The sequence below is a fragment of the Chiloscyllium plagiosum genome, unplaced genomic scaffold (genome assembly GCF_037043375.1).
Source record: "Chiloscyllium plagiosum isolate Xiang-an unplaced genomic scaffold, Cpla_swu_hap1 HiC_scaffold_24, whole genome shotgun sequence".
Classification (NCBI taxonomy): Eukaryota; Metazoa; Chordata; class Chondrichthyes; order Orectolobiformes; family Hemiscylliidae; genus Chiloscyllium; species Chiloscyllium plagiosum.
In genome coordinates this window covers 49,325,076-49,352,397 of record NW_028270162.1, presented here as the reverse complement: position 1 = coordinate 49,352,397, position 27,322 = coordinate 49,325,076, and the positions used below count along the sequence as shown (strand labels likewise).

Here is a 27,322-nt window from a genome sequence, read left to right as displayed (position 1 = left end):
AGAGGGAATGAGAGAGTGAGGGAGAGAGGGAATGTCAGAGATAGAGAGGGAGAGAGGGAATGTGAGAGAGAGTGAGGGAGAGAGGGAATGAGAGAGAGGGAGAGTGAGGGAGAGAGGGAATGTGAGTGAGGGAGAGAGGGAATGTGAGAGTAAGGGAGAGGGAATGTGAGAATGAGTGAGGGTGAGGGAATGTGAGAGTGAGTGAGGGTGAGGGAATGTGAGAGGGAGAGAGTGAGGGGGAGAGGGAATGTGAGGGAGAGGGAATGTGAGGGGGAGAGAGGGAATGTTAGTGAGGGAGAGAGGGAATGTTAGGGAGAGAGGAAATGTTAGTGAGGGAGAGAGGGAATGTGAGAGTGAGTGAGGGTGAGGGAATGGGAGAGAGGGAATGGGAGAGGGAGAGAGAGTGAGGGAGAGAGGGAATGTGAGAGAGAGAGAGTGAGTAAGAGAGGGAATGTGAGAGGGAGAGAGTGAGGGGGAGAGGGAATGTGAGGGGGAGAGAAGGAATGTGAGGGGGAGAGAAGGAATGTGAGGGGGAGAGAAGGAATGTGAGGGGGAGAGAAGGAATGTGAGGGGGAGAGAGGGAATGTGAGAGAGAGAGAATGAGGGAGAGAGGGAATGTGAGAGAGAGAGTGAGGGAGAGAGGGAATGTGAGAGAGAGGGAATGTGAGAGAGAGAGTGAGGGAGAGAGGGAATGTGAGAGAGAGAGTGAGGGAGAGAGGGAATGTGAGAGGGAGAGAGTGAGGGGGAGAGAAGGAATGTGAGGGGGAGAGAAGGAATGTGAGGGGGAGAGAAGGAATGTGAGGGGGAGAGAGGGAATGTGAGGGTAAGGGAGAGAGGGAATGTGAGAGGGAGAGAGGGAATGTGAGGGAGAGAGGGAATGTGAGGGATAGAGGGTAAGTGACAGTGAGAGAGCGAAGGAATGTGACAGTCAGGGAGAGAGGGAATGTGAGAGTGAGGGAGAGAGGGAATGTGAGAGAGAGAGTGAGGGAGAGAGGGAATGTGAGAGTAAGAGAGAGAGGAAATGTGAGGGAGTGGGGAAATGTGAGAGTGAGGGAGAGAGGGAATGAGAGAGGGGGAGTGTGAGCGAGAGAGGGAATGTGAGAGAGAGTGAGTGTGGGAGCGACGGAATGTGAGAGAGAGAGAGTGAGGGAGAGAGGGAATGTGAGAGGGAATGTGAGGGCGAGAGGGAATGTGAGAGAGAGAGTGTGAGGGTGAGAGGGAATGTTTGAGAGAGAGTGAGGGAGAGTGGGAATGTGACAGTGAGGGAGAGTGGGAATGTGACAGTGAGGGAGAGAGGGAATGTGACAGTGAGGGAGAGAGGGAATGTGACAGTGAGGGAGAGAGAATGAGAGAGGGAGTGAGAGAGGGAATGAGAGAGTTAGGGAGAGAGGGAATGAGAGGGAGTGAGGGAGAGAGGGAATGAGAGAGTGAGGGAGAGAGGGAATGAGAGAGTTAGGGAGAAAGGGAATGAGAGAGAGTGAGGGAGAGAGGGAATGAGAGAGTTAGGGAGAGAGGGAATGAGAGTGTGAGGGAGAGAGGGAATGTCAGAGATAGAGAGGGAGAGAGGGAATGTGAGAGAGAGTGAGGGAGAGAGGGAATGAGAGTGAGGGAGTAAGGGAGAGAGGGAATGTGAGAGTGAGGGAGAGAGGGAATGTGAGAGTGTGAGGGTGAGGGAATGTGAGAGAGAGAGTGAGGGAGAGAGGGAATGTGAGAGAGAGAGAGTGAGGGAGAGAGGGAATGTGAGAGGGATAGTGAGGGGGAGAGGGAATGTGAGGGGGAGAGGGAATGTGAGGGGGAGAGAGGGAATGTGAGGGGGAGAGGGAATGGGAGAGAGGGAGGGAATGTGAGAGTGAGAGAGGGAGGGAATGTGAGAGTGAGGAAGAGAGGGAATGTGAGGGAGAGAGGGAATGTGAGAGTGAGGGAGAGAGGGAATGTGAGGGAGAGAGGGAATGTGAGTGAGGGAGAGAGGGAATGTGAGTGAGGGAGAGAGGGAATGTGAGTGAGGGAGAGGGAATGTGAGTGAGGGAAAGAGGGAATGTGAGAGAGTGAGGGAGAGAGGGAATGTGAGAGCAAGGGAGAGAGGGAATATGAGAGTGAGGGAAAGAGGGAATGTGAGAGAGAGTGAGGGAGAGAGGGAATGAGAGAGAGAGAGGGAGAGTGGGAATGTGGGAGAGAGGGAATGAGAGAGTGAGGGAGAGAGGGAATGAGAGAGTGAGGGAGAGAGGGAATGTCAGAGATAGAGAGGGAGAGAGGGAATGTGAGAGAGAGTGAGGGAGAGAGGGAATGAGAGAGAGGGAGAGTGAGGGAGAGAGGCAATGAGAGTGAGGGAGAGTGGGAATGAGTTAGAGAGGGAGGGAATGTGAGAGAGAGTGAGGGAGAGAGGGAATGTGAGTGAGGGAGAGAGGGAATGTGAGAGTAAGGGAGAGAGGGAATGTGAGAGTGAGTGAGGGTGAGGGAATGTGAGAGTGAGTGAGGGTGAGGGAATGTGAGAGAGAGTGTGAGGGAATGTGAGAGGGAGAGAGTGAGGGGGAGAGGGAATGTGAGGAAGAGGGAATGTGAGGGGGAGAGGGAATGTGAGGGGGAGAGAGGGAATGTTAGTGAGGGAGAGAGGGAATGTTAGGGAGAGAGGAAATGTTAGTGAGGGAGAGAGGGAATGTGAGAGTGAGTGAGGGTGAGGGAATGGGAGAGAGGGAATGGGAGAGGGAGAGAGAGTGAGGGAGAGAGGGAATGTGAGAGAGAGAGAGTGAGTAAGAGAGGGAATGTGAGAGGGAGAGAGTGAGGGGGAGAGGGAATGTGAGGGGGAGAGAAGGAATGTGAAGGGGAGAGAAGGAATGTGAGGGGGAGAGAAGGAATGTGAGGGGGAGAGAGGGAATGTGAGAGAGAGAGAATGAGGGAGAGAGGGAATGTGAGAGAGAGTGAGGGAGAGAGGGAATGTGAGAGGGAGAGAGTGAGGGGGAGAGAAGGAATGTGAGGGGGAGAGAAGGAATGTGAGGGGGAGAGAAGGAATGTGAGGGGGAGAGAAGGAATGTGAGGGGGAGAGAGGGAATGTGAGAGTAAGGGAGAGAGGGAATGTGAGAGGGAGAGAGGGAATGTGAGAGAGAGAGGGAATGTGAGAGTGAGGGAGAGAGGGAATGTGAGGGAGAGAGGGTAAGTGACAGTGAGGGACCGAAGGAATGTGACAGTCAGGGAGAGAGGGAATGTGAGAGTGAGGGAGGGAGGGAATGTGAGAGAGAGAGTGAGGGAGAGAGGGAATGTGAGAGTAAGAGAGAGAGGAAATGTGAGGGTGGGGGAATGTGAGGGAGTGAGGGAATGTGAGAGTGAGGGAGAGAGGGAATGAGAGAGGGGGAGTGTGAGCGAGAGAGGGAATGTGAGAGAGAGTGAGTGTGGGAGCGACGGAATGTGAGAGAGGGAATGTGAGGGCGAGAGGGAATGTGAGAGAGAGAGTGTGAGGGTGAGAGGGAATGTTTGAGAGAGAGTGAGGGAGAGTGGGAATGTGACAGTGAGGGAGAGTGGGAATGTGACAGTGAGGGAGAGTGGGAATGTGACAGTGAGGGAGAGTGGGAATGTGACAGTGAGGGAGAGAGAGAATGTGACAGTGAGGGAGAGAGGGAATGTGACAGTGAGGGAGAGAGAATGAGAGAGGGAGTGAGAGAGGGAATGAGAGAGTTAGGGAGAGAGGGAATGAGAGGGAGTGAGGGAGAGAGGGAATGAGAGAGTGAGGGAGAGAGGGAATGAGAGAGTTAGGGAGAAAGGGAATGAGAGAGAGTGAGGGAGAGAGGGAATGAGAGAGTTAGGGAGAGAGGGAATGAGAGTGTGAGGGAGAGAGGGAATGTCAGAGATAGAGAGGGAGAGAGGGAATGTGAGAGAGAGTGAGGGAGAGAGGGAATGAGAGTGAGGGAGTAAGGGAGAGAGGGAATGTGAGAGTGTGAGGGTGAGGGAATGTGAGAGAGAGAGTGAGGGAGAGAGGGAATGTGAGAGAGAGAGAGTGAGGGAGAGAGGGAATGGGAGAGGGATAGTGAGGGGGAGAGGGAATGTGAGGGGGAGAGGGAATGTGAGGGGGAGAGAGGGAATGTGAGGGGGAGAGGGAATGGGAGAGAGGGAGGGAATGTGAGAGTGAGGGAGAGAGGGAATGTGAGAGAGGGAGGGAATGTGAGAGTGAGGGAGAGAGGGAATGTGAGGGAGAGAGGGAATGTGAGAGTGAGGGAGAGAGGGAATGTGAGGGAGAGAGGGAATGTGACAGTGAGGGAGAGAGGGAATGTGAGAGAGAGAGTGAGGGAGAGAGGGAATGTGAGAGTAAGGGAGAGAGGAAATGTGAGGGTGAGGGAATGTGAGTGAGGGAGAGAGGGAATGTGAGAGTGAGGGAGAGAGGGAATGTGAGAGAGAGAGGGAATGAGAGAGAGGGAGTGTGAGGGAGCGAGGGAATGTGAGAGAGAGTGAGGGAGAGAGGGAATGTGAGGGCGAGAAGGAATGTGAGGGAGAGAGAGTGAGTGCGAGAGGGAGTGTGTGAGAGAGAGTGAGTGAGGGAGAGAGGGAATGTGAGGGAGAGAGGGAATGTGAGGGAGAGAGAGTGAGGGCGTGTGGGAATGTGAGAGAGAGAATGTGAGGGAGAGGGAATGTGAGAGTGAGTGAAGGAGAGAGAATGTGAGAGGGAGTGAGAGAGGGAATGAGAGAGGGAGTGAGAGAGGAAATGAGAGAGTGAGGGAGAGAGGGAATGAGAGAGTGAGGGAGAGAGGGAATGAGAGTGAGGGAGAGAGGGAATGAGAGTGAGGGAGAGAGGGAGTGAGAGTGAGGGAGAGGGAGTGAGAGTGAGGGAGAGAGAGTGAGGGAGAGAGGGAATGTGAGAGAGTGAGGGAGAGAGGGAATGTGAGAGAGTGAGGGAGAGAGGGAATGAGAGAGTGAGGGAGAGAGGGAATGTGAGAGAGTGAGGGAGAGAGGAAATGTGAGAGAGAGTGAGGGAGAGAGGGAATGAGAGAGTGAGGGAGAGAGGGAATGAGAGAGTTAGGGAGAGAGGGAATGAGAGAGTTAGGGAGAGAAGGAATGAGAGAGTGAGGGACAGAGGGAATGTCAGAGATAGAGAGGGAGAGAGGGAATGTGAGAGAGAGGGAATGAGAGTGAGGGAGAGAGGGAATGTGAGAGAGAGTGAGGGAAAGAGGGAATGTGAGTGAGGGAGAGAGGAAATGTGAGAGCAAGGGAGAGAGGGAATATGAGAGTGAGGGAGAGAGAGAATGTGAGAGAGAGAGGGAATGTGAGAGTGAGGGAGAGTGGGAATGTGAGAGAGAGAGGGAATGAGAGAGTGAGGGAGAGAGGGAATGTCAGAGATAGAGAGGGAATGTGAAAGAGAGAGAGTGAGGGAGAGAGGGAATGAGAGTGAGGGAGAGAGGGAATGAGAGTGAGGGAGAGAGGGAATGAGAGTGAGGGAGAGAGGGAATGAGAGTGAGGGAGAGAGGGAGTGAGAGTGAGGGAGAGAGAGTGAGGGAGAGAGGGAATGTGAGAGAGTGAGGGAGAGAGGGAATGAGAGAGTGAGGGAGAGAGGAAATGTGAGAGAGAGTGAGGGAGAGAGGGAATGTGAGAGGGAGAGAGTGAGGGAGAGAGGGAATGTGAGAGGGAGAGAGTGAGGGAGAGAGGATATGTGAGAGACAGAGAGGGAATGTGAGAGAGGGAATGAGAGTGTGAGGGAGAGAGGGAATGAGAGTGTGAGGGAGTGAGAGAGTGAGGGACAGAGGGAATGTCAGAGATAGAGAGGGAATGTGAGAGAGAGGGAATGAGTGTGAGGGAATGTGAGAGAGAGTGAGGGAAAGAGGGAATGTGAGTGAGGGAGAGAGGAAATGTGAGAGCAAGGGAGAGAGGGAATGTGAGAGTGAGAGAGAGAGGGAATGTGAGAGTGAGGGAGAGTGGGAATGTGAGAGAGAGAGGGAATGAGAGAGTGAGGGAGAGAGGGAATGTCAGAGATAGAGAGGGAGAGAGGGAATGTGAAAGAGAGAGAGTGAGGGAGAGAGGGAATGAGAGAGAGGGATTGAGAGTGAGGGAGAGAGAGAGAGGGAATGTGAGAGAGTGAGGGAGAGAGGGAATGTGAGGGAGAGAGGGAATGTGAGAGAGTGAGGGAGAGAGGGAATGTGAGAGAGTGAGGGAGAGAGGGAATGTGAGAGAGAGTGAGGGAGAGAGGGAATGTGAGAGAGAGTGAGGGAGAGAGGGAATGTGAGAGAGAGTGAGGGAGAGAGGGAATGTGAGAGGGAGAGAGTGAGGGCGAGAGGGAATGTGTGAGGGAGAGAGGATATGTGAGAGAGAGAGAGAGGGAATGTGTGAGAGAGGGAATGAGAATGTGAGGGAGAGAGAGAATGAGAGTGTGAGGGAGAGAGGGAATGAGAGTGAGAGAGAGAGAGGGAATGTGAGAGCAAGGGAGAGAGGGAATGTGAGGGAGAGAGGGAATGAGAGAGTGGGGGAGAGAGGGAATGTGAGTGGGGGAGAGAGGGAATGTGAGTGGGGGAGAGAGGGAATGTGAGTGGGGGAGAGAGGGAATGTGAGTGAGGGAGAGAGGGAATGGGAGAGCAAGGGAGAGAGGGAATGTGAGAGTGAGGGAGAGAGGGAATGAGAGGGAGAGAGGGAATGAGAGTGTGAGGGAGAGAGGGAACGTGAGAGTGAGGGAGAGAGGGAATGAGAGAGAGAGTGAGGGAGAGAGGGAATGTGAGTGAGGGAGAGAGGGAATGTGAGTGAGGGAGAGAGGGAATGGGAGAGCAAGGGAGAGAGGGAATGTGAGAGTGAGGGAGAGAGGGAATGAGAGGGAGAGAGGGAATGAGAGTGTGAGGGAGAGGGGAATGAGAGAGAGAGAGGGAGAGAGGGAATGAGAGTGTGAGGGAGAGAGGGAACGTGAGAGTGAGGGAGAGAGGGAATGAGAGAGAGTGAGGGAGAGAGGGAATGAGCGTGAGGGCGTGAGGGAGAGAGGGAAAGAGAGAGTGAGGGAGAGAGGGAAAGAGAGAGTGAGGGAGAGAGGGAATGTGAGTGAGGGAGAGAGGGAATGTGAGTGAGGGAGAGAGGGAATGTGAGGGAGAGAGGGAATGAGAGAGTGAGGGAGAGAGGGAATGTGAGTGAGGGAGAGAGGGAATGTGAGTGAGGGAGAGAGGGAATGTGAGTGAGGGCGAGAGGGAACGTGAGTGAGGGCGAGAGGGAACGTGAGAGCAAGGGAGAGAGGGAACGTGAGAGTGAGGGAGAGTGGGAATGAGAGAGAGTGAGGGAGAGAGGGAATGAGAGTGTGAGGGAGAGGGGAATGAGAGAGAGAGGGAATGAGAGTGTGAGGGAGAGAGGGAACGTGAGAGTGAGGGAGAGAGGGAATGAGAGAGAGTGTGAGGGAGAGAGGGAATGAGAGTGTGAGGGAGAGAGGGAATGTGAGAGGGAGAGAGGGAATGAGTTAGAGAGGGAGAGAGGGAATGTGAGAGTGAGGGAGAGAGGGAATGTGAGAGAGAGTGAGAGAGAGAGGGAATGAGGGAGAGAGGGAATGTCAGAGATAGTGAGGGAGAGAGGGAATGAGAGTGAGGGAGAGGGGGAATGAGAGGGAGAGAGGGAATGTCAGAGATAGAGAGGGAGAGAGGGAATGTGAGAGAGAGAGAGTGAGGGAGAGAGGGAATGAGAGTGAGGGAGAGTGAGGGAGAGAGGGAATGTGAGTGAGGGAGAGAGGGAATGTGAGGGAGAGAGGGAATGAGAGAGTGAGGGAGAGAGGGAATGAGAGAGTGAGGGAGAGAGGGAATGTGAGTGAGGGAGAGAGGGAATGTGAGTGAGGGAGAGGAAATGTGAGTGAGGGAGAGAGGGAATGTGAGAGCAAGGGAGAGAGGGAATGTGAGAGCAAGGGAGAGAGGGAATGTGAGAGTGAGGGAAAGAGGGAATGTGAGAGAGAGGGAATGAGAGTGAGGGAGAGAGGGAATGAGAGTGAGGGAGAGAGGGAATGAGAGTGAGGGAGAGAGGGAATGGGAGTGAGGGAGAGTGGGAATGAGAGAGAGAGGGAGAGTGGGAATGTGGGAGAGAGGGAATGAGAGAGTGAGGGAGAGAGGGAATGAGAGAGTGAGGGAGAGAGGGAATGTCAGAGATAGAGAGGGAGAGAGGGAATGTGAGAGAGAGTGAGGGAGAGAGGGAATGTGAGAGAGAGTGAGGGAGAGAGGGAATGAGAGAGAGGGAGAGTGAGGGAGAGAGGGAATGTGAGAGAGAGGAAATATGAGAGAGAGGGGGAGAGAGGGAATGTGAGAGTAAGGGAGAGAGGGAATGTGAGAGAGAGAGAGTGAGGGAGAGAGGGAATGTGAGAGAGAGAGTGAGGGAGAGAGGGAATGTGAGAGAGAGAGTGAGGGAGAGAGGGAATGTGAGAGAGAGAGTGAGGGAGAGAGGGAATGTGAGAGAGAGAGTGAGGGAGAGAGGGAATGTGAGAGAGAGAGTGAGGGAGAGAGGGAATGTGAGAGAGAGAGTGAGGGAGAGAGGGAATGAGAGAGAGAGGGAGAGAGAATGAGAGTGTGAGGGAGAGAGGGAATGTGAGAGAGGGAGTGAGGGAGAGAGGGAATGAGAAAGTTAGGGAAAGAGGAAATGAGAGTGAGGGAGAGAGGGAATGAGTTAGAGAGGGAGAGAGGGAATGTGTGAGGGAGAGAGGGAATGTGAGAGTGAGGGAGAGAGGGAATGTGAGAGTGAAGGAGAGGGAATGTGAGAGTGAGGGAGAGAGGGGATGTGAGAGAGAGGGAATGAGAGAGTGAGGGAGAGGGAATGTGAGAGAGAGAGTGAGGGAGAGAGGGAATGAGAGTGAGGGAGAGAGGGAATGAGAGTGAGGGAGAGAGGGAATGAGAGTGAGGGAGAGAGGGAATGTGAGAGTGTGAGGGAGAGAGGGAATGTGAGAGGGAGAGAGGGAATGAGTTAGAGAGGGAATGTGAGAGTGAGGGAGAGAGGGAATGTGAGAGAGAGAGTGAGAGAGAGAGGGAATGTGAGAGAGAGAGTGAGGGAGAGAGGGAATGAGAGAGAGAGGGAGAGAGAATGAGAGTGTGAGGGAGAGAGGGAGAGAGGGAATGAGAAAGTTAGGGAAAGAGGAAATGAGAGTGAGGGAGAGAGGGAATGAGTTAGAGAGGGAGAGAGGGAATGAGTTAGAGAGGGAGAGAGGGAATGTGTGAGGGAGAGAGGGAATGTGAGAGTGAGGGAGAGAGGGAATGTGAGAGTGAAGGAGAGGGAATGTGAGAGTGAGGGAGAGAGGGAATGTGAGAGAGAGGGAATGAGAGAGTGAGGGAGAGGGAATGTGAGAGAGAGAGTGAGGGAGAGAGGGAATGAGAGTGAGGGAGAGAGGGAATGAGAGTGAGGGAGAGAGGGAATGTGAGAGTGTGAGGGAGAGAGGGAATGTGAGAGGGAGAGAGGGAATGAGTTAGAGAGGGAATGTGAGAGTGAGGGAGAGAGGGAATGTGAGAGAGAGAGGGAATGTCAGAGATAGTGAGGGAGAGAGGGAATGAGAGTGAGGGAGAGAGGGAATGAGAGTGAGGGAGAGGGGGAATGAGAGGGAGAGAGGGAATGTCAGAGATAGAGAGGGAGAGAGGGAATGTGAGAGAGAGTGAGGGAGAGAGGGAATGTGAGTGAGGGAGAGAGGGAATGTCAGAGATAGAGAGGGAGAGAGGGAATGAGAGAGGGAGAGAGGGAATGTGAGAGAGAGTGAGGGAGAGAGGGAATGTGAGTGAGGGAGAGAGGGAATGTGAGTGAGGGAGAGAGGGAATGTGAGTGAGGGAGAGAGGGAATGTGAGTGAGGGAGAGGGAATGTGAGTGAGGGAAAGAGGGAATGTGAGAGAGTGAGGGAGAGAGGGAATGTGAGAGTGAGGGAAAGAGGGAATGTGAGAGAGAGTGAGGGAGAGAGGGAATGAGAGAGAGAGAGGGAGAGTGGGAATGTGGGAGAGAGGGAATGAGAGAGTGAGGGAGAGAGGGAATGAGAGAGTGAGGGAGAGAGGGAATGTCAGAGATAGAGAGGGAGAGAGGGAATGTGAGAGAGAGTGAGGGAGAGAGGGAATGAGAGAGAGGGAGAGTGAGGGAGAGAGGCAATGAGAGTGAGGGAGAGTGGGAATGAGTTAGAGAGGGAGGGAATGTGAGAGAGAGTGAGGGAGAGAGGGAATGTGAGAGTGAGGGAGAGAGGGAATGTGAGAGTGAGGGAGAGAGGGAATGTGAGAGTAAGGGAGAGAGGGAATGTGAGAATGAGTGAGGGTGAGGGAATGTGAGAGTGAGTGAGGGTGAGGGAATGTGAGAGAGAGAGTGAGGGAATGTGAGAGGGAGAGAGTGAGGGGGAGAGGGAATGTGAGGAAGAGGGAATGTGAGGGGGAGTGGGAATGTGAGGGGGAGAGAGGGAATGTTAGTGAGGGAGAGAGGGAATGTTAGGGAGAGAGGAAATGTTAGTGAGGGAGAGAGGGAATGTGAGAGTGAGTGAGGGTGAGGGAATGGGAGAGGGAGAGAGAGTGAGGGAGAGAGGGAATGTGAGAGAGAGAGATGAGTAAGAGAGGGAATGTGAGAGGGAGAGAGTGAGGGGGAGAGGGAATGTGAGGGGGAGAGGGAATGTGAGGGGGAGAGAAGGAATGTGAAGGGGAGAGAAGGAATGTGAGGGGGAGAGAAGGAATGTGAGGGGGAGAGAGGGAATGTGAGAGAGAGAGAATGAGGGAGAGAGGGAATGTGAGAGGGAGAGAGTGAGGGGGAGAGAAGGAATGTGAGGGGGAGAGAAGGAATGTGAGGGATAGAAGGAATGTGAGAGTAAGGGAGAGAGGGAATGTGAGTGAGGGAGAGAGGGAATGTGAGTGAGGGAGAGAGGGAATGTGAGAGTGAGTGAGGGAGAGAGGGAATGTGAGAGAGAGGGAGGGAGAGAGGGAATGTGAGAGAGAGGAAATGTGAGAGTGAGGGGGAGAGAGGGAATGTGAGAGTAAGGGAGAGAGGGAATGAGAGAGAGTGAGGGAGAGAGGGAATGAGAGAGTTAGGGAGAGAGGGAATGAGTTAGAGAGGGAATGTGTGAGGGAGAGAGGGAATGTGAGAGTGAGGGAGAGAGGGAATGTGAGAGTGAGGGAGAGAGGGAATGTGAGAGAGAGAGTGAGGGAGAGAGGGAATGAGAGAGTTAGGGAGAGAGGGAATGAGAGAGTGGGGGAGAGGGAATGTGAGAGAGAGAGTGAGGGAGAGAGGGAATGAGAGTGAGGGAGAGAGGGAATGAGAGTGAGGGAGAGAGGGAATGTGAGAGAGAGTGAGGGAGAGAGGGAACGTGAGAGGGGGAACGTGAGAGAGGGAGAGAGGGAATTCGGGCAAGGGGGAGGGGAAATGTGAGGGCGAGGGAGAGGGGGAATTTGCGGGAGAGCGAGAATGTGAGGGAGAGGGGGATTGTGACAGTGAGGGGGAGGGGGTATGTGATGGTGAGGGGGAGGGGGTATGTGAGGGGGGAGGGGGAGGGGGTATGGGAGGGGGAGGGGGAATGTGATGGTGAGGGGGAGGGGGAATGTGATGGTGAGGGGGAGGGGAAATGTGAGGGTGAGGGGGAATGTGATGGCGAGGGGGAGGGGGAATGTGATGGCGAGGGGGAGGGGGAATGTGATGCTGAGGGGGAGGGGGATTGTGAGGGTGAAGGGAGGGGGATTGAGAGGGTGAGGGGAGGGGGATTGTGAGGGGGAGGGGGAGGGGGATTGTGAGGATGAGGGGGATTGTGAGGGTGATCGAGTGGGGGAATGTGAGGGGGAGGGGGATTGTGAGGATGAGGGGGAATGTGAGGGTGAGGGCGTGGGGGAATGTGAGGGTGAGGGCGTGGGGGAATGTGAGGGTGAGGGCGTGGGGGAATGTGAGGGTGAGGGCGTGGGGGAATGTGAGGGTGAGGGAGTGGGGGAATGTGAGGGAATGTAAATAAATGCTGATTTGATGGAATTGCAGCACAGCTTTAAGTATCAATGACTTGCTTTGCAGGTTGGCTGAAGTGCAACAGCCCCATCACTATCCTCTGTTCAAGTCGGCGCTGGTGGGATTACTGTCCTCCATGGATTTCCTCAAATGCCTCCATGTGAAGGCACGCAGCGAGGTGTACCCAAGCTCTGAAATCCAACGTTTCCCTGTCCCGGATGATAAGGTGGACTGGGCAGTGCAGTGGGCTGATTATAAGCCAGTCGACTACACTGCGCCCTCACTGCTCCGGCGGCCACCTTGGGCAGACCCACCTTACAGGTACATACGTGAAATGAGTGTGATATATGACCTGTCCGTCCAGCGAATAACCTGCACTTAGAGCATGAGAGCTGCCTTTGACTTGAGCTGTCACACCAGGCACCTCCAGTGCCTCTCAGTGGGGCTGCCCGTACTTAGTTCCACTCTCACCAATCCAGTCACATCCAACCACAGCTTCACTCCCACACTCCGGGAGCCCCAAGAGTCCATTGTTGGCCCATTCATTTATCTCATCGGCATACTGTTCTGTGGTGACAGTTTCTGCAGACGTGGACTCAAACTTTCAACTCGACGTTGAAAACAAAAGGTGTCTCATTTAAGGCGAGAAGTATCTTCTGTCAGGAGGTCATTTGTCCGTGGGATGCTGTTTCTCAGGAATGGCGGGTTATTAAATTTATTCAAAACTGGATTAGACTATTTTTAAGAGATCGGAAAGTTAACCCTATTGTATAAACTTTGCATGCAGTTTAGTGTGGTCACCAGTTAACCAGTTCTTTATGATTGGTCGAGAGGGAAATCTTGGTCGGGACACTGGTGTGAACCTCATCCTGCTGTGGACAGGTGGGCCCTCAGTTTAATATCTTATTTGAAAGAACTTCTGACAGAGCGGTACTTCTCTAGTATTGTCCCGAAGATGGTATGTCCAAGTCTCTGGAATGAGATTTGAACCCACGACATACCAACTCACGACGGTCTGGGATACAGTCACACCTGACCTTCCTTAAAAAACCCCTCAACTAGTCCGAAAGGGGGATTAGTCTCCGGTTCACCTGAAAAGACCAAGCATGTGACCCAAACACTGACAACATGGACGGTAATGCCTCTTTCCTTATAAATGAGTGTTGAAAACTACTTGTATCGACGTTACACTTTTCACAACCACAGACACGTCAAAGCATGTTACAGCCAACAATGTAATGTTGGAAACATGGTGGCAAATTTACACTCTGCAAACTCTGACAGGCAGCAACATGGTAATAACTGGATAATGTTTTTAAAATGTTGATTAAAGGGTAAATATTGAGCAGACCACAGTGACTTTAAACCCATTGCTGTTCCTCAAACTAGTACCCTGCAAACGTTCACACCCACTTGAGCAGGCAGATGGGTAATCTCTCTCTGTTTAAAAAAAAAAGCTGCCCCTCATGTGCTTTTTTAATCTTTCTGCCCTCACCTTAATAATATGCCCCCCAGTTTTGAACTCCCCCATCCTAGAGAATAGACCATTGCTATTCACCTTATCTTTGCCCTTGTGATTCCTATTTTTATATCTCAAACTCTCCCTTCTTGGCAACATACTGGTAAATGGTATCTGAACCCCCTCCAATTTAATAATATCCCTCATACAACAGGGCAATCAGATATGTCAACAGTACTCCAGAAGAAGCCTCACGAATGTCCTGTACATCCTCAACATGACATCCTCAAAAGTCTGTTCCCTTCATAACTCACTCGAACTTGAAATCTCTGGAGTGTATTTCGTTGAAACCATATAACATGCATCCTCCCTCGTTCTGTGCTTAAATTACACCACCTCCTTGTTCCTAATGTCACACCACAATTAATTGGGCTGTTTCTTTTGTTTTCACACACAGTGATGAAAGAGAGCTGGACACGCTGTTAAAGTTTAATCAGTTGGATGGTGGAGTGGATAGAACGTCTCATATTATTTCGTACAATGTGGTAAATGGATTCCCACGGTGAGGCTTCTGAATGTCTATTAATGCAGACAAGCATGTCCAACGCAACATCTTAGCCTACTTGACCTCATTCCTTACAGAATGTAATGCAATCTTCTGCCTTTGAAGGCTTTTGTTGTGTGTCCGCCCATCATACTTATGAGTTGATTACTGTTCAAAGAGATCTAAAAGGGTAATAATCTGTTGATTAAGTGTTATAAATCTGTGTATGTGCATCTTTCACTTGGCATATAGTAACTGTTCAGCTGCTTAATACGAATGGAGCAGATTTATTGCAGGGATCTCCCCTCGTGACCCTGATCATCTTCTGTAGTGCCATAGTCACACTTGGGAAGTGGTGTTTTCATCTGGCATTTCACCGGACTGGCACATGAGGGAGCTCTGCGCATGTATCTCTTTCTGATCGTGCCTCACCAACTCTATGGCAAACAGAAGAACTCATTGTGCACACAGATGTTTCCAATCTGTAATGGGGAACTTCTGTAGAATATGTTTTCTGGAGAATTGGGTGGAACAGTGCAATAAGGTTAGATTTGGCCTTATGCTCATTAGACCTAGTTTAAATCGATTCCAGTGAGATTAAAGACTCCACTGTCTATCTAGCTGTAAGGCTCCCAGCTGGAATCCATGTGCACTAATTTCAGCTGCCTGAGTCCAGTAGGTATGGGCCTACACTGCTTCTTAATTGGCAATGCCACTAAAGCTGGCAAGTGTGGGAAATGAGGTATCATGCCAACTGGTGTAAATAGGCACCCTCTTGGGCACAACATCTGGCTGTTCTGTACCTGACAATGTTTGATGCTGACATTGGATTTTCTGTCTCTATCCATCCTTGGGAAACGGGCATCACCAGCAATGCCAGTCTTAGCTGCCTATCCCTAATTGCACATGGACTGAACAGCTTGCTTGGGCGTTTGAGGGCAGTTAAGGGTCAACCACATTGCTGTGGGCCTGGAGTCACATGTAGGACAGGCCACATAAGGATGGACAACAGATTTCTTTCCTTCAAAGTCATTGGCGGACCTCAAGCCTTTACATCAATCAGCTTTGTGTGTCATAGCCACCATCACTGAGGCTAGTTTTCATCTCCAGGTTTATTGATTGAATTTAAAGTTCCACTCACAACCGTGGTGCGATTTGAACCTGGGCCTCTGAATTGCTGGGCCAGTGACGCTAATATTATGCCATTGTTTCCCCAGCACTGAATGCTGGGAGTGGAAAATGTCCATTCCTTGATGGAAACACTTCTCACTTTGAGAGCTGCTTAAAAAAAAACAGCCAGCTGGCTTTCACTGGATATGTTTTCATCGAAATGGGGAGGAAGAGAATTTGATCCACGCTTTTGAAATCATGAAAGCTCGAAAGGGTTATGGTGTGGGTTCTATTTTTGGCTGATGGCGTGAAAATATTGACCTGCTGCACAGTCTCAACGGTGGGAAAAGAAACGCAATATTATTGGCAAGGACGGTCATTCTGTTTAAATGGAAAGATTGGCTGAACTTAGTAACCTAAAGCTAAACCAGGGGCATGTCACTGGAGCTCCCTGCTGTGATATCCCAGGTTTTGGAGCTTCCTGCTGTGCTATCCCAGGTTTTGGAGCTTCCTGCTGTGATATCCCAGGTTTTGGAGCTTCCTGCTGTGATATCCCAGGTTTTGGAGCTTCCTGCTGTGCTATTCCCAGGTTTTGGAGCTTCCTGCTGTGATATCCCAGGTTTTGGAGCTTCCTGCTGTGATATCCCAGGTTTTGGAGCTTCCTGCTGTGCTATTCCCAGGTTTTGGAGCTTCCTGCTGTGCTATTCCCAGGTTTTGGAGCTTCCTGCTGTGATATCCCAGGTTTTGGAGCTCCCTGCTGTGATATCCCAGGTTTTGGAGCTTCCTGCTGTGCTATCCCAGGTTTTGGAGCTCCCTGCTGTGATATCCCAGGTTTTGGAGCTCCCTGCTGTGATATCCCAGGTTTTGGAGCTTCCTGCTGTGCTATCCCAGGTTTTGGAGCTCCCTGCTGTGCTATCCCAGGTTTTGGAGCTCCCTGCTGTGATATCCCAGGTTTTGGAGCTCCCTGCTGTGATATCCCAGGTTTTGGAGCTCCCTGCTGTGCTATTCCCAGGTTTTGGAGCTCCCTGCTGTGATATCCCAGGTTTTGGAATCCCAATATCTCTATTTCTAGCCTGACTTAGTTCAATATGTGCAAGGTTGACAGAACCTTTTTCAAGAGAAAATGAGAGTGGTGGTACAAGTTTCCATTGTTAGGTTAGCAGAGGGAACGGAGGGCCTGTGCAAGCAGAAAAGCATAGAGTTCAGAACTGAACAGCCACGAACTGTGGCAATTTTCTGCACAAACTGTTTGTCACACCGATGCACATCCCTTCACTGTGTAGGGTCTTTTTTTTTTAATTGTGTGTGGCGCAGGGTGATGGTTGGGGAGTTTGCTCCAATAGTTGCCAGCCTGCTGTGTTTCTGGGTGATGTTATGAGGAGGCACCAGTAGCCCATACAAGTTTCCCAATTAGCAGGCAGCGAGACCAATCAGGTACCTCCCTGAGCACTTGCTCTTAGAGCTTTCTTGGAAGATGGTGCGTGAGCAGATGTTCTGCCTCCCTTCATAGAGTATTGGAAATCTTGATTGCAATGCACAAAGGAGGCAGCACTGCTATGAGGTTAGTAAGAATGCTCATTGGACCTGAGAGGCTTTGTTTTTTTCAACCCTTATGAGATATGACATTAGTTTTACTCAGCCAAAGTGTTCTGCTCTTAACCAAATCTTAGCAGGACTTATACACTTAATGGTAAGGTCCTAGGGAGTGTTGCTGAACAAAGAGACCTTGGAGTGCAGGTTCATAGCTCCTTGAAAGTGGAGTCGCAGGTAGATAGGATAGTGAAGAAGGCATTTGGTATGCTTTCCTTTATTGGTCAGAGTATTGAGTACAGGAGTTGGGAGGTCATGTTATGGCTGTACAGGACATTGGTTAGACCACTGTTGGAATATTGCATGCAATTCTGGTCTCCTTCCTATGGGAAGGATGTTGTGAAACTTGAAAGGGTTCAGAAAAGATTTACAAGAATGTTGCCAGGGTTGGAGGTTTTGAGCTACAGGGAGAGGCTGAACAGGCTGGGGCTGTTTTCCCTGGAGCATCGGAGGCTGAGGGGTGACCTTATAGAGGTTTACAAAATCATGAGGGGCATGGATAGGATAAATAGACAAAGTCTTTTCCCTGGGATCGGGGAGTCCAGAACTAGATGGCATAGGTTTAGGGTGAGAGGGGAAAGATATAAAAGAGACCAAAGGGGCAACATTTACACGCAGAGGGTGGTATGTGTATGGAATGAGCTGCCAGAGGAAGTGGTGGAGGCTGGTACAATTGCAACATTTAAGAGGCATTTGGATGGGTATATGAATAGGAAGGGTTTGGAGGGATGTGGGCCGGGTGCTGGCAGGTGGGACTAGATTGGGTTGTGATACCTGGTCAGTATGGACGGGTTGGATTGTGCTGTACATCTCTCTGACTCTATGACTCTAAATGAGGCATCCCCCATTTGTGTGTCCTGGATCTGAGTTAGGCAAATGCCTATTCTTCAGATTGAGTCCATATACAGCGAGCTATTTCTTGTTGTCTAGTGTTCTGACTGAGGTTCAATTAACAGGTTCTCCTGCCTTTTATCCTGTGCCTCAGGAATCCCTGTGGACGGACTGGAATGAGGGGTAGAGGACTCTTGGGAAGATGGGGCCCTAATCATGCAGCAGACCCTATTGTGACAAGGTATGTGCTGTTTGTCTGTTTGGGAATCTCCTTGCAATCATCCCGCATTTCAGAATGTGGAAAACGAAGAATGAGGCTGTTAAACAGGGACTTAAAGTGTAATGACTGTCAGCAACTGGTGCTCTGCTTTGACTTGGGCACATTAAAGCAGATGGCGACTGTACTACCATTTGGGTCAATCAGGGCTGACCCTTATAGCTCTGTGACTCCATATCCAATAATCTTGCCAAAAAAAATTCTTTAAATCCTAGTTTTCTACTTTTTGATTCAGTCATCAACCTCAGCAAGTTCATGAGAGCTGGGGATCCAGATTTCATCTCACATTATGGAATCATCTATTTCATGTTATTGTCGTCTTATAGCTCAGCTCTGATTTTAAGGCTGTCCTGCACACCTCCGGCAGAGGAAATAGTCTCTTTCTCTTTACTCTGACCTAGCAAACACTTTAATTGACTTAAAGTGCGGTTCAGTGGTTAGCACTGCTGCCTCACAGCATTCGATCCGAACCTCAGGCGACTGTGTGGGGTTTGCACATTCTCCCCGTGTCTGCGTGGGTTTCCTCCGGGTGCTCCGGTTTCTTGCCACAATCCAAAGATGTGCAGGTAAGATGTATTGGTGATGGGAAATGCAGGTTTATAGGGTAGGAGTGGGATGCTCTCGGAAGGTCACTATGGACTTGATGGGCTGAATGACCTGCTTCCATACTATAGAAATTCTGTGATCAAGATCTGAGCCTTATAATGGCTGAGATGTTAGTTTCCTTTTTCCCTAACTTCACTCAATCTGAATACTTAACACTTCAAATCATTAGAGCTACCTTACTGATCTTGAGAAGGTACGAAACCAGGAAATATAATTCAATTATATTATCTTGAAGTCTCTTTTCCAAAGTAAAAAAAAAATCAATTTTCTTATTCTTTCTTTAGAACTAAAATTCCAAAAATTTAGATATTTGAAATTATAAACGAAGCTAACCCAAACCAATCATTCTCTATGACATTAAGTTCTAACATTAAAGAGAGAAATTAAAACAAGGGAGCTAGGAGTAAGGAGCAAGTTCTCACCCAGAATGTAAGAGTTGTAAAGTAATACAGAACTACTGAAGCAGACCTAATAAATTGGTTCAACAGATGGAAAACTAAATTATATTGAAACAGATTTCAGGGTAACCACAATAAGCACCAGGGAGCTCGAATGTACCTGTGGTGCTATATTTTGGCGTTTGTTCACAGTTTTGATTTTAAAAGCTGCACATTTGCTTCAGAAAATCATTACTGAGGTTGCAATGTGGTATATTTTGACAGGAAGTCAGAGACTGAGTGAGAGGATGGATTGGGGGGGGGGCAGAAATGTGATAATCCTAAACGCCTGGGGGTTAGCAAAGTAACTGGCTCCTCCCAATTTGTGGCTATACAGTGAGACTTGGAGGATGAGAGATCTGAAGAGGTGCTTTTTGTTGCCACTGATTAATGACTAAACATTTCTCTGAAATACTGTGTCTGGAGTGCTGCATGTGGGTTCAAACTCTCCCTACAGGGCCTGATGGAGAACAGTCTTGAATGGGAGTCTTGACTTGGGGCTTTTTGGAGGGGTTGGGGTTAGGGACGCAGTCTTAGGACACACAGTAGGGGCCTTTTCACACTGTGATGTGAAGAAATCTCTTCACATAGTTGGCGGTGATCCTGTGGAATTCTCCACAACATAACGGCTGTGGAGGCCAAATCATTGAATATATTTAAGAGAGAAAAAGATTTCTACAGGTTAAAGTATCAAGGGATATGGCAAGAAAGTAAGCATGTGGCATTGACTATACATGTTGAACGACAGAGTCAGTATGATGGGCCAAATTACCCACTCCTGCCGTTACTTTCTATCTCTCAATATTTTATCCTCTACATATACTTAATGACAAACTTTACATATAGCAGCTGGGTTAAGTGTTGGTTTTGTATTTCTGTAGTAATAGTGGATATACTAAACTGGGGTAAGGTTTGTAAAATTGAAGTTCAAGGATTGGGATGAGTGTCACGTTACCAGCATATCTTGTACTGTAAAGTGCGTTGCTAAGATACTCGATGCTAGCACTAACTTCCTGATGGCTGTGGATGCAGCCTCATTAAATTCACCGGACTCTGGCGACAGCTCTGTATCTCAGGAACCTTTCTGACTCTTGTTTGCAGATGGAAGAGGGAGGCTGGAAAACCAATAATTCACAGTCACTGTGGGAAGCCCATCTTGCAGTTTGTAGCAATATGTAGAAGAGACAATGAGGAGTGGGCCATTCCTGGGGTAAGGAAGGCAGCAGAAACTGCCACCCTGTCGAGTCTGACTTGATTAAGATTCCAACTTGCTCCCTGGTCGCTTAACTCGTAAACAATCTGAGACTCTGATCATTTCTGTGATCTTCTTTCTCTCTCCAGTTTTTCTCTGAACTATGTACTTTTGTGCAATACAGTTCCTGATATATTTCACATGCACAGTGAGCATTGATAGCTAAAGACTTCTCCCCAGCCCTGAGCTTCACCTGGTGCAGTAATGCAGATGATTGATCCTTTGCTGGTCCCCTCCATCTCTCTCTACAGCAGTACCATGAAGCACTCAGTAACAATCAGATCACAGCCAGAGCTTAGTCCTACATACATCCTGTATCAAGCAATTCAATCTTTGAGCAAATGTCCCCCTTTTGTCTCTCATTTTCCAACAGCTCTTACGAGTGGGGTAGAGGCTCCCACTTATTTTGGCTGCACATATACATATATGGATGATTGGACAGTTCCAACCCATCCCCAGTGCCTGAGAATTTCCCAACACAAACTGGATTTCACTTGGGAATCTCACATGGGTCAAACCACACATCATGTTGGAGTAGGCATGTATGTTGAGTTTGAGAGATGATATTCGGATGCAAGAGAGGAAGGTTGAATGTGCTAATTTTCAGATTGGCACCAATTCAGTCTCCAGATTCTGTCTCCAGGGACTGTGTGTGGAAAGCAATCTCTGCTGATTTCTTCTTTGAAAGACACTGGATGTACAATTGAATATGAAGAAGACAGGAGGTTATAAGGACAGGTGCAGTCCCAGTGATCTGTCCTGAAACTGTTGGACCTGTTTGTTTCTCCTTACAGGGAATGATAGATCCCGGTGAGAAAGTGTCAGTCACTCTCAAAAGAGAGTTTGGAGAAGAGGCACTGAACTCCCTCGAGTTACCCAAAGCTGAGAGACAACAAACGAAAGCATTAATCGACTCCCTTTTTCAAGCTGGAGAGTTGGTGAGTAACATTAGTATTTATGTCCCAATTCTACATGCTGCGACATGGTCCCAGGGAGGTAGAAATATATAGGATATCTTTAGAACTATCGTTTAACTAAAATTTTTTTGTAAACAGCTTTCGCTCTGATGTTTAAGAATGTGATTTGGGTCACATGTTGGGGTAGGCAGTTTTTTAGCCTTAGTGTATTGCAAAGGCAATGTTTTATGTTGGAGTAAGTGTGTGCTAATTCTAGGAAAGTGTTGACTTTTGCCCAGGTACTGTTGGTTGGTTGGTTGGGTTGCCTGTCAGCACCGCCATGTCGTTCCCAAATGGTGGCTGTTGATGCTAAAAGCCCAGAAGCCAAATTATAGCCTGTTCTTGGAGAGCTCCACCTGCTGGCCATCTGCAAACTGTGGACTTGACCCATCCTGGCAGATCAACTCAGGGGATCATCTGGTCCAGACAAAGGGTGGTGTTCTGCAGTGTCAGTACGCATGAGATGGAGTCATAGAGATGTACAGCACGGAAACAGACCCTTCAGTCCAACCCGTCCATACTGACCAGATATCCCAACCCAATCTAGTCCCACCTGCCAGCACCTAGCCCATACCCCTTCCTATTCATATACCCATCCAAATGCCTCTTAAATGTTGCAATTGTGTCAGCCTCCACCACTTCTTCTGGCAGCTCATTCCATACACGTACCACCCTCAGTGTGAAAAAGTTGCCCCTTAGGTCTCTTTTATATCTTTCCCCTCTCACCCTAAACCTAAGTCCTCTAGCTCTGGACTCCCACACCCCAGGGAAAAGACCTCCCAAATCCTGTACTCAATACTCTGACCAACAAAGGAAAGCATACCAAATGCCTCCTTCACTATCCTATCTACGTGCAACTCCATTTTCAAGGAGCTATGAACCTGCACTCGAAGGTCTCTTTGTTCAGCAACACTCCCTAGGACCTTACCATTAAGTGTATATGTCCTGCTCAGATTTGCTTTCCCAAAATGCAGCACCTCACATTTACCTGAATTAAACTCCATCTGCCACTTCTCAGCCCATTGACCCATCTGATCAAGATCGGAGATGATTAAGGAAGCTATCCCTTTGTATAAAGGAAGGTAGTGGAAGGTTACGGTGACACATTTAGCTGAGTAAACAGTTACCAGAAGCCGAGAGACAACAAATGAAAGCATTAATTGAGGAGAAACCTTGAATAGATGAATTCCTTAGACTGAATGGCCTGATTCTGTACTGTTTGTCCTTTGTAATCCGATATAAATGTTTGATATTGTACAGTGGGTCCTGGAGAGTGAGTGGAGAGAATGGGAGATGTTGCTGGATGGCTGGTCAGTTCCTCCATACTTAACGGAGAAAATTAATCCAGACTCAAGTGTCTGTGATAAGGGATAAGGTTAGAATAGAATTAGGTTTATTGTCACATGTATTGAAGTTACAAAAAAACAGTAGATTAGATTAGATTCCCTACAGCGTGGAAACAGGCCTTCAGCCCAACAAGTCCACACCGACCCTCCGAAGATTAACTCACCCAGACCCATTAACCACTGACTAATGCACCTAACACTATGGGCAACTTAATGTGGCCAATTCACCTGATCTTTGGACTATGGGAGGAAACCGGAGCACCCGGAGGAAATCCACGCAGATACGGAGAATGTGCAAACTCCGCACAGTTGCCCGAGGCTGGAAGAGTGCAGTAAAACATGTACAATGTCATCGACCCATGGCGCCATCTTAGGTACACAGTACCTAGGGACAAACCTTATGGACAAAAAAATAGAGAAAATAAAGAAAAAGTTTACATTACATTACAGACAGACATAGTATAAGTTAGGAAAATAAGACCTAAAGCTAAAAAAAAAAGAAGACATTGCAGTCTTTCTACAAAGGCTTCCACATGGCCTGACCAGGCTCCACTCATTAATACTTCAGATAGTGAATGGTTGGTTCCAAGTGCAGCTCAGTAGATAGTATGTGGTAAAACACAGTCTCACAGCAGGGATTCAGAAACCGTCGGGTGCACTCCCCTGGTGAGGTGCAGTATGAACAGTTCTAACCTTTCTTTAATTATCATAGAAGCATAAGGAGGAGGCCACTGGAAGGTTGATGATACAACAGGGAGGAAGGCACCGATAAAGGCTGCTTCAATCCAGCTGGGCAAGAAGAATGTTCACTCGATTTATGTCTAAGAACCTTAGCCGTACCCAAACTCGGCTTCAAGGACCAAACTGTGGAGAGTAGGATTGTGTTGTGAATGAAAACAATGCTTTGAGTCTTCCCTCCTGTTGTTCTTTAATCAGTAGTTTGTCCCACATGTGTGAAAGTTTTATTAATTATCCCAGTATATAATGGATAAAATGTGTTTGTGTAATAAGTGTTCAGTTCACACTGGCCTTTGCCTGTGCTGAGAAGTATAATTACATGAGTAATTGGTGTAGGTGGTGGAGCTGTTGTCTTCCAAACAGACAGTTCTGGATTGGATCACAGGCTGCCTGGGATTAAAGTCTACTCCTGATGGTTTGTTGGAAAATTGGCCTTTTGTTGAAGGATTCAAGTGCAGCTAGTTCACCGGCGTACCCTCCCACCTATCTCGTGTTACAGTGGTAATGGAGCCAATGATGAAGCAGAGTAGTCAATCCCTGTTAATTATCCTATAACATAGCTGGAAATAAATAAATAAAAATGCCAGTGGTGAAAAGCTTTGCCTGAAACAATTTTGAATAATCCAGACAGCACCAAGAGCAGACTGTTTGTAATGGGCTTGTGTTGTAGGATCAGTTGGCTCCTCTGCCAGTCAGGTGGCTTTGCCCAGTGTCGCCCCTTCCCAGGTCCTTAGCTCTCGGCTCCTAGCCCTGTCACCCTACTCCCCACCAACAGTGCTTCCTGCCACTCTGTTGTCTAACTTGGTTCTGCTGAGCTTGAGACTCTGTTGGCCTGATATTTGCTCTGTCCCATTCAGTCCTCCAGCAGGCTTGCATTTCTCTAACCTGTTCACTTGCTCATCTCCCTCGATCACTCCCAGAGTGACTCAGTGATTAGCACTGCTGCCTCACAGCGCCAGGAACCCGAGTTCGATCCCAGCCTCAGGCCACTGTCTGTGTGGAATTCACACATTCTCCCCCTTGTCTGCGTGGGTTTCCTCCCACAATCCAAAGATGTGCAGGTTAGGTGGGTTAGCCATGGGAAATGTATGGTTACAGAGATAAGATGGGGGTGGGGGGTGAGTCTGTGTGGGATGCTGTTTGGTGGGTCGGTGCAGACTCGATGGACTGAATGGCCTCTCGGCACTGTAGGGATTCCGTGACTTCTCAATATCTTTTGTCGTGACATCTTTTGTCGGTCACGAATTTCATTTGTTTCTTGTGTCAAACTGCAAGCCAGCTTATCTCAGTGGGCGGGTGAAGACAGTAATGTCAGAATCCAAAATACACAGTCACTTTGAATAATCATTGAGTTCTGCCTCCTCAGGTCTACAGAGGATATGTGGATGATCCCCGGAATACTGATAATGCTTGGATTGAGACAGTGGCTATGAATTTCCACGATGAGGCAGGTAATTATTCTTGCTTTGGCTGTGTTACTTTTTTTTTAATCTCAGGAAGGAAAATTGAGGACTGTCTTATCCTGAAGCTGACCTTGCAACCTGCAGACCTGCTACAGTCAATGCAGTAGAGAATTTTCATCTCCTTTTGGCCCTCGCTGGTGCTGTAACTTGCTGCCATTGTTCATATACATTGTCTCTGTTACAGGAATGTTAGGGACAAGTGTTAGGCCAGGGCACTGGGCATAACTCTTCTACCATTTACCTTTGAAGCCTGTCATTTAAACTTGAAAAGACAGTACCTCTGACAGCGCAGCACTGCCTCAGCACTGCGTTATAGAGTTATCCCAGACTATGTGCTTCAGTCTTGGAAGTGGGACTTGAACTCCCGCCCTTGTGAGGACATTCTGCAACCGTGACACGGCAGACACAGGCTAATCGAACTTGCAGACCGCTTCATGTGTCTCATTGAATGGCTAGGCCAAGGCTTAGGGCAGCTGGACAATTCCAAGTTATCCACTCTTCCACAAAATATTAATACCCTTTACAAAAACAGAAATTGCCAGAAAAGCTCAGCCCACCTGGCAGCATTTGTAGGGAGAAATCAGAGTTAACGCTGCCAGTCCTTCCTCAGATTCTTTTAGGTTTTATCAATATCCGTTATATTGCAGATTGTAACGTGTATTTGATGTTTATTAATTTTCTGCCATGCGTCGCTCCTGGCCATAGTAATTCTCATGGGAATATTTGCTCTGGTGATGTTTGGGTCCCCCCCTCCGCCTCTCTTTCTCTCTGACCTCTGTTAATTGAGCCACTCTTCAGTTTGGAATTGGTATGGACAGCAATAGAGAGGCATCTGTCCCTCTTTCCTCATCCTGTGTGCTTCCTCCCCCACCCCATCTCCCTCCCCTACACGGTGTTGGTCTCCAGCCCCTTTGGTGAGTTCTTCTGCCCCTTCTCTTGCCTCAGGCGACAGCGTGGGAAAGCTGAACCTTCAGGCGGGTGACGATGCAGGCGCCGTCAAGTGGATGGACATCGACAAGCGGCAGAGACTGTACGCCAGCCACGCCGAGATGCTCCACCAGGTCACAAAGATGAGGGACGCTCATTGGTAACAGACTAGCTCGGAGCCTTTCCTAACCTGAGGTGTTCCAGTAGGAATTGCTAACACGAGAGGTGAAACATTCACAATTTGCCTTCGAAACCACCCCCTTTTTGCAGTCAGGAAATCATTACACAGAAGAAACCTTTCCAGGAGAGAGAGAGAGAGAGCAGCTTTAATGATGTTTTTAAACTGCACTGTGTTTTAACTTTGGAGTGGCACTGAATGGATTTTTAGACCCTCACATCCATACAGACCCTCTGTATTGTGCTCTCTTTGTTTGCCCCCGCAGTCCCCACACCTCCCCCTGACCAGGTGGCTTGATCCCAGCCACGGCTTGTGCTTGGTTGTGATGAGAGGCTGGTGACTGATACATTGGTATCAGCTTGCTGCTGGTTATTGAGGCTGCCTTCCAACTTGGATTTACATGTCTGTTATTTCCTGGTCCGGCACACAAATGACCAATATGCTTTTTGGGGGGTGAGGGGGGTGCAGATGATCTAATATTCCCAGAGTCCCCCTCCATTGGGGCTTTCTGCCCCCTCATACCTGTTTCTGTTTTTGCAGATTAATACTTAATTTCTGCCTGGGATTTGAGCGTCACTGGCAAGGCCAGCATTTGTTGTTAATTCCTGATTGTCCTTGAAAAGGACAAAGCGACAAAAGGCATTATTGTGATTTGTCAGCAACTCGATTATCGCTGTACCAGGACGGGAGAGGGCAAGTTTGACAGACTTGACAGTCTTTTCCATCCCACCCATTACTGTGTTTTTATATTCCTGGTATGAACACTTCCCACTACCTGTCAGCAGGTGGTGCCGTTGTCCTGTGTGACAGATACTATCTTGGACAATATGGGCAGGGAATTAAAGGAAGGTTCAAAATGGAGCTGTGGGTGGATGGTGGGTGATTGAGTTTCTTCCAGAAATGAAATGTGAACATTAAAGACTCTCTGAATTTACAGTGTGAAGATGTGTCTTTATTAAGATGGATTGAGGGAAGAACCGCTCCATGTTGTTCTGCACCCCAATCGTGTTGATGGTAGTCTGTCAAAAACATTGTGTAATTTGAAACACAACCCGCCTGTGTGTGTGTGTGCGTACAGTATACAGTCTGAGGAGGCAGCCATGGGCCTGCTCGCAAGCCTCTTGCTGTTGCTGAGACACATGCTTAAGGTTGCCATTGGTGAGCTGATTTTTTTTTCAACCAGTTTACAACATTTAAACAGCTTAGATTTACCCAGACCGGGAGAAAATAGCAGCCTTGAGAATACTACACGTTGCGGTTACTTTGTGGTGCCTGGCATCTGCTTGGCAACGTGTCGCCAACACTGCTTTGGCATATTCCTTAAGAATTCATCACTTCATGCATCAAGCCCCCCACCCAGTTGAACATTATTTTCCCCATCTGTGATAATTCTGTTAATAAATAAACAGAAAATTAATTTCCCTAATGATTTCCACCCCCCTCCAAAGTCACTAGTAACAGCAGCCCAGAGGGTAATCTTTAATTCCTGGTGAGCCCAGGATTTGTGTGGAGAGGTAATGAGTTGGGCTCAGTGCCTTCCACAATGTGGGTTCTGTACCCACTGCATGAGATGGAAACTTTGGGCACCATGAGCCTGCCATGATGTAGAAGCTGTAAGGAGCTGAGCCTGTCTTTATTATTGATCATCTGCACACTGTCCTGCCCCATGGACTGGATCTCATGCTGATATTCTGGCTGTGTGCTGCATGTGCTGAGGTATCTGCTCACACTCCCTGCTTGTGAATTCCTCTCTCC

At 49.0% G+C, this 27,322-nt stretch overlaps 1 protein-coding gene across 2 annotated transcripts in view; it reads left to right on the top strand.

Moving 5' to 3' along the window:
* LOC122562791 (ADP-ribose pyrophosphatase-like) overlaps positions 1–26,503 on the top strand; it is a 35,847-nt gene extending 9,344 nt beyond the window's left edge. The window contains exons 2-8 of one of the 2 annotated variants that reach the window (XM_088000161.1): positions 11,920–12,174; positions 13,770–13,874; positions 17,542–17,628; positions 19,809–19,917; positions 20,754–20,897; positions 24,366–24,450; positions 25,408–26,503. In XM_088000161.1, the coding sequence (XP_087856287.1) occupies positions 11,920–12,174; positions 13,770–13,874; positions 17,542–17,628; positions 19,809–19,917; positions 20,754–20,897; positions 24,366–24,450; positions 25,408–25,553 (931 nt within the window). In that variant the 3' untranslated portion in view covers positions 25,554–26,503. The remainder of the gene's footprint in view (positions 1–11,919; positions 12,175–13,769; positions 13,875–17,541; positions 17,629–19,808; positions 19,918–20,753; positions 20,898–24,365; positions 24,451–25,407) is intronic. The other variant, XM_088000160.1, reaches the window with a different exon arrangement.
* The last annotated feature ends 819 nt before the right edge of the window (positions 26,504–27,322 follow it).